Raw genomic sequence first — 6,730 nt, forward strand, 5'->3', positions numbered from 1 at the left:
GGTTTTTAGCAGGCTTCCAGTAATGCCAAAGTACTTTTCCAGAATATAGATGAGAGCAGGAATTGAGAGCTTATCATAAGCAGATGAAATATCCAGGAAGATGACGTCCAGCTGAGATTTACTGTTGAGAGCAGTTTGAATTTTAAATAGGGTATCCAGTAGCTTTGTATATGTAGATCTTTTTGGGATCACGGTATGCAGATGTTTTGGTCTATGAGAGAAGCATTGGTCGATCAGTGCCGATAAGATAGCTTTCTCAAACACTTTTAATAGAGAGCAACACACTGAGATCGGTCTCAAGTCCTTAGGTTCCTTTGGGTTTCTTCTTTTGGGTATGGGTTGTACCCTGTAGTGATTCCACATTGTCGGGATTGATCCGGACTTCAATATGCGATTAAATATTACAAGAAGGGGCTCCACAATGAAGGCACTACACACTTTAACCATGAAGAGAGGGAAGCACTCAGGACCAATTGTAGATTTATTTGGAAGTCTATTGATGGTATCTATAAGTTGTTGTTTTGTTAGCGTTATAGTTGAAAGGGGCTGTCTGGAGTGCATGATGAAATCATTTAGGTTTGGGGTTTTGGGGTCTAATAGCAAATCGATGAAAGTCAAAGATATCCATTCCTGAAATACCTTCTCATCGATATGGAAACTTTTGTTGCATTTGGATATAATACGTTTCGAGCGGTTTATTCTGTTGAGTGCCAGCTGCCGGATTGCATTCCGTTTACATTTTTTTTTTTTTTTTTTTATGTGAACCTCAAACACGAGAGGTATTAGAACCTATAGTACTTAGTACCGTGCTTGGGTTGGAGTTTGAGAAGACGAAAGAAGATATTTGTTGACGTTGGACTTGAACTTCTGTAGATTGTAATTTTCAGGAAATACGTATGAAGGACGATTGTTCCAGAAAACGGCAGTTGAATGAATAAATGAGGAAGATGAAAAGTTGGTTCTGTGGGTTTGAAGTTGGACAGTAAATGGATGTTGGCTGGTAGCAGCACGTGTTCGGACTGTTTTGAAAGAGAGAGCGGGAATTATAGAAGCCAATTCAGAAGAACAGTGCCCATGGAAGTATCTGTAGAAGAGGCATGCAGCAGAAACAGTGCGTCTATGAGAAAGCGAGTGGAGAGACTCTGTTAGGGATGAATCATTAATTAACCTAACTGCCCTCTTCTGAATGGAATCAAGAAGCCTGAGAGAGATTTTGGGGGCACCACCCCAGATGTGGGAACAATGATCCACAGCAGGGCGGATTTGCGATTTATACAGAGTGAGCAGCTGTTTGGAAGAAAAGTAACGCCGAGAGCGAAAGAGAAAGCCAAGTTTTTTAGATGCAGAGGAAGCAATATTTGTAATGTGCTTGTGCCAAGAGAGATTAGAAGTCAGGGTAATCCCCAAAAGAGATATATCATTTTGCCTAGAAATCGGAGTGTCACTAAACATAAGCATAGGAGCAGAAGAATCCTTTTTGCGAGATATAAGACAAGACTGAGTTTTAGAAGGGTTGAAATCAACTAAGTTGTCTTTGAGCCACTGGAGAATTACCTGAAGATCGGCATTTAAGGAATTGGTAGCAGATTTTCGAGAAGTTGAAGCTGATTCAGCAGGACAAGGTTTCTAAAAATGGAAAGTTGAATGCAATGTGCTATCATCGGCAAAACTATGGATAGGATTTCCAGTCAATGGAAGAAGGTCATTGATATACAAGAGGAAAAGAGTGAGGGAAAGAATTGAACCTTGGGGGACACCGACATTAGTGGAGAAGTTAGAAGACAGAGAGCCGTCTACCATCACCCTCAGTGAGCGATCAGAGAGAAAACTGGATAACCAATTACTAAAAACAGTTGGCAAACCATAAGATGGAAGCTTGTTTAGAAGACCTTTAAGCCAAACATGATCAAAAGCCTTTGAGAGGTCAAGAGCAACTACTTGTGTTTCACCGAACCTTTCCATTGAATTAGTCCATAAATGGGAAACATAAGCCAGAATATCACTAGTGGATCGACACTGACGGAATCCATACTGGCGATTGTTGATCAGACGGAAGGTTTATAGGTAGTTTAAGAGTTGGCGGTTAATTGATTTCTCCATTACTTTAGAAAGAGTAGAAGTAATTGCAATGGGACGATAACTGGATGGGAGGGATTTGTCATCCTTTTTAGGAACTGGCTGGATATAAGCAAATTTCCAAGCAGAAGAAAAAACACTTTTGGAATAAGAAAGTGAGAAAAGGCGGCAAAGAATAGGAGTAAGTTCAGGAGCACAGGTTTTGAGAACAAGTGGAGAAATACCATCAGGACCTGGAGCTTTCTTAGCAACAAGATTCATCAAAATCCTTCTGATATCCTTTTGACGGAAGACCACAGGAGGCATTGAATGGAGCGTGTTGGGAATGGTGGGAGGTGTTTTACCAAGATCATTAATACATGAGCTGGAAGAAAAATGGGACACTGCAGGTCAGCTTTATCCTTGGCTGAAGTGACAACAGAACCATCTGGTTTGGACAGAGGTGGGAGCAGAGATGGGCAAATGTTGCCGCCAATAGCTTTGGCAACAGACCAGAATGCTCGGCTACCATTAGGGCAAGAAGCAAGTTTTCTACTCTTAGCCTGTTCAAATTCTAGTTTGGACTGATTAATAACTGCTTTACAATTGTTGCGAGCTTTGGTGTAGGCAGAAAAGGAAACTGAATAATTAGAAACGAGCCAATTACGATATGCAACAGTCTTCTCTTGGACAGCCTTAGCACATTTATTGGAAAACCAAGGTTTAGATAAAGGATGAGATTTTAAAGTGGAGTGTGGGATAAAGGATTCCATTCCTGCAAGAATAATTTGACTGACACGATCTGAACAAACGTCGACATCAGAAGTTTTGAAACAGTAATCCGACCAAGGAAAAGAAGAAAAGAAGTCTCACAGGTCATCCCATTTTGTATTCTTGTAATGCCAAAGAACACGAGGTTGGGAATAGCCGTGAGATAAAGTTTCCATTGGAGAAGAGACAATTACCAAGTTGTGATCTGAAGTGCCTAAAGGACCTCTCACTTCGACCGTATACTTAGAAGGGTTGTTTGTGAGAAAAAGATCAAGCGTACTGGCTGTATGATTAGGATTGTCCGGTATTCTTGTAGGTAAATGAACAATCTGTGCTAGGTCATTAGTAATTGCAAAAGCCTCAGCATCTCGACCTGCTGGGTCGGTGTGACTAGAAAACGGAAGCCAACTGGAGTTGTGAACACTAAAATCACCAAGGAAAATTACCTCACTGTTAAGAAAGTTGGACTTGAGAAAGTCAAGTTGCAAAGAGAGGAAGTCAAATAGCTCCAAGTGATTAGTGGAGTTGGGATAGTGGGGTAGAGACAACTGATGAATTTGACACAATGAGGTAGAGAGATTTTAAGCCAGAGAAGATCAAAAAGAGTAGATTCCAAATTGCCAAGTGTCTGACAGGGAATATCAGAACGGACATATGCACAAGTACCACCTTTGAGGCGAAAGAAATCATACAGCGAATAATTTGGGCATCTGAGATGAGCAGTGGTTCAATCAACCGATAACTGATATTCTGTCAGAAAAAGTACATGGGGTTTGGTAGACTGCAAGTGGAAATGGACATCGTTGAGATTAGAATTGAGACCACGTATATTTGTGAAATGAATTAGGAAGTTCGTGGGAGGTTTAGATCTTTTCGCAGATAAGCTTTCTCTATTAGTTTGATAATTCATGGTGTATTCAATAGTAAGAAAAAGTGGGTGGGTGGGACATGCTGTATGAAGTAATGAAATATTTGGATATGGCATACATGTGGTAAGAATATACCCAGATCCTTGACATAATGTGGCCTCGACAATGCTCCCCGCATACACACTACTCGGACTCCCTCCGATCACTATCTGGCAGAGTAGAGGTAGCTTGATTATACACTAGCTGATCCGGAAGCCTCCTAGAGAGTTACCAATAGGTTCGGTCCACTGTACTAACTAGCGGCCGGCCTGCGAACACCGTTTTAGAGCTGTACCCTCGAAATGTAAGGAATATTGGATCGCGCCACGACGTTCATCATAACCTCAAAAGTCATCAATCATACTGCAAGATGGAAGAGATAGGGAAGGGTTGACCGGAACATGGGTTCCACCACTTCAAGTCTCCAATAAGCAAAGTGGTGGTATTTCACCGGTTGATGAGAGTCATCTACCACCTAGTACTGCCTGGTAACATAGAGGGGCGGCGTTCCTCCATGTGGTGTGGGCGCCACACCTCGACCCCTGCTTACGTTGGTTCACACCTGGGTGGTCACCCACCATGTACTTGTGCATGGAGGTTATACCCAGGATTCCTAACAGTCCTACCATCGTGAAGGTGCAAGCAGAGGATTTGGCTGTCACAGACCGTCTGGACCTCGCCGAAATTGGGTCCACTTGACTTGAGTCTCACCCGAATATCAGTTCCATAAGCGTTTTAGACTCCCAGGTAGCAAGTACAGCTTGTCTGGCATATCTGAGAGAATGTCTGTGACAACCTCAAGGACCACATTTAAGGAACATTTGAGGAAGGTTGCCCGCTCTTTCTTGTACATCTGGTAGTCAGCTGGGTTATGGTACTTTTTGCATATGCTGAATGGTTTTTGTTTCCTCTTGAATGCAACTTGGACTTCGGCATTGAACCATGAATTGGATCTATCAGAGAGTTTTAATTGTGTGGAAGTTCCTTGGGAGGCAATTTCAGGTAGCTGGTTAGCCAGGTTAGATATAGCAACGTCTACTGATTCTTGCTGTAGATCCTTCCAGTTTATTTCTGTGAGACGTGCAAGGATGATCTCTGGGTTTAAATATTTAATGGAGAATACTTTTTGGTAATCTTCTCGTTCCTGAGGGCTTCATCAGCGTTTGAGTTTACAGTGACGTTGAACTCAAACGTGATGGGAGAGTGATCAGAGGGGAAGCTGTGATGTTCAGTGGTCAGACCTCGGTGTGGGAGATTGTGGAATAATAGATCCAGAATCTGGTTTCCCCTGGTAGGAGGTGTGGTTTGGTGAAATAAGCCAAATGTGCCAATGGCTGATATGAGATCCTCAGTGGCCTCATCATGTCTAGGCGTATGCATGTTAAAATCGCCTATAATGAAGGTGGGGATATTGGGGGCTAGGTTGGCTGCTATCCATGCTATCAGTTCACTTCGTGAATCTTCTCTGTGGTCAGGGGGTAGATATACAAGAGAAATTTGGAGTTGTATGGCATCCTTTCTTAATGTGGCACACAGGGCTTCGAATTTATCTGATTTGGTCACCTGAAATCTGGACTGCTTGAAACTGGATGAGTAGAGTAACTGAACACCTCCACCGCGTCTGCTATCCCTGGAATTATGGAGGCTGAGGTAATCAAGAGGCTGACCTATGACATCCAGTTGCCTTCCGTGAGATAACCAAGTTTCAGTTAAGCAGATGAACTGATATTCAGCTAGTAAAATGATGGTTTGTAGGGGGTGTAGTTTATTGCTGATACTGCGTACATTTTGGTAGAAGCATTTAAGGGGAGTTATTGAGACAGGTTGGCATGAGGCTGATATTGGTTGCTATCCCTGTGTTATTGTCGACCTTGTGCGGTAGGATACGGAAGATGTCCGTTCTTTGTACATTTTTACTAGACTTCCTGGCGGCCATGTGCTGGTATCTAGCACTTTTAGTTCATCCTGTTTTTCACAAGTAATTGTGAATGAAGAATAGGAGGGATATCTTGTTTTCACAGGTCTCACAGCCACCTTGATTCCTATTTGTTCCTCAAAGAATTTAGATATATTTGCATCGGTTGTGGACGGTCCAGGTCTCGATATGAAGATTTTCGATTTTGTTTGATGGATGTTATATTTGTATATTTTCTCCAATACGTTGGATTGGTTGACTGGTTTGGCTTTGTTGGGATATGCTGGTGATGTTTCTTGAGTGGGACCGGCCTCCTGGGCTACCAATCTATTTACAGAACTATCTTGGTGAGAAGTTGGATCATTGACCGTTAATGACACTTCCGAAGGGGAATTAGGTCGCTATCGTTTGAAGGATGACTGCTGGGAGACAATATGTGCATAAGTGGGTTTTTTATTGGTGTCACCACTCGTGCTTGAGTGTATGCATGGAGCATTTTGAGAAGCTTCATTGTGAGAAACGGTTGCTTCAGATATATAATCGATATCGCACCTAGGTTCACAAGGGTGCTCTAATACAGGTAATTGACTCATATCGATGGGGGTAGGCAAGTCGCTGTGTTTCCTATTAGTTAACGATTGTTTTTATTTAGTACTGCTGGTTTGAGATTTAGTGGGTTTCTTCATACTTTGATGACTATCACGATGAGCTGGTACCATGTATTCATTTGATGTAGCTCCTTTGACATTTCGATGGTTTTGTTCTATGACAGAAGGCTGGTGAACTTATTTCTAATTACTTCTGCCTTTAGTAGTTGTACTTCTTCAAGTAGGCTTGAGTTTTGTGCTTTATTTTGCTTAAGCTCATTAATAAGAGTATTCAGCTGACTATTTATGAGAATCACATAATTATTACTTATCCGCGGGTAGTTTTCCACGTGCATCGAAGTTGTTGCCGTTTGGCAACATTTAGTGGACGAGGTAGCTACATCATGCATAACTTCTTCAGGGTGGCATTCAATTGCCCTGTGGTGCAACAGAGAAGTGGAGACAGCATCGTCATCTGTGGGGTATTGATTGTC

General features: G+C 42.2%; 1 protein-coding gene across 1 annotated transcript in view; it reads right to left on the reverse strand.

The window, feature by feature from the left end:
* Positions 1–6,368, reverse strand: part of LOC150078288 (EPM2A-interacting protein 1-like) — a 44,304-nt gene extending 37,936 nt beyond the window's left edge. Inside the window, exon 1 of the mRNA XM_090384524.1 lies at positions 6,338–6,368. Within this exon, the coding sequence (XP_090240650.1) occupies positions 6,338–6,368 (31 nt within the window). The remainder of the gene's footprint in view (positions 1–6,337) is intronic.
* Positions 6,369–6,730: the final 362 nt, after the last annotated feature.

This window comes from Mastigoproctus giganteus, chromosome 11, assembly GCF_048544385.1.
Source record: "Mastigoproctus giganteus isolate SK-2022 chromosome 11, ASM4854438v1, whole genome shotgun sequence".
In the NCBI taxonomy this organism is placed as follows: domain Eukaryota; kingdom Metazoa; phylum Arthropoda; class Arachnida; order Uropygi; family Thelyphonidae; genus Mastigoproctus; species Mastigoproctus giganteus.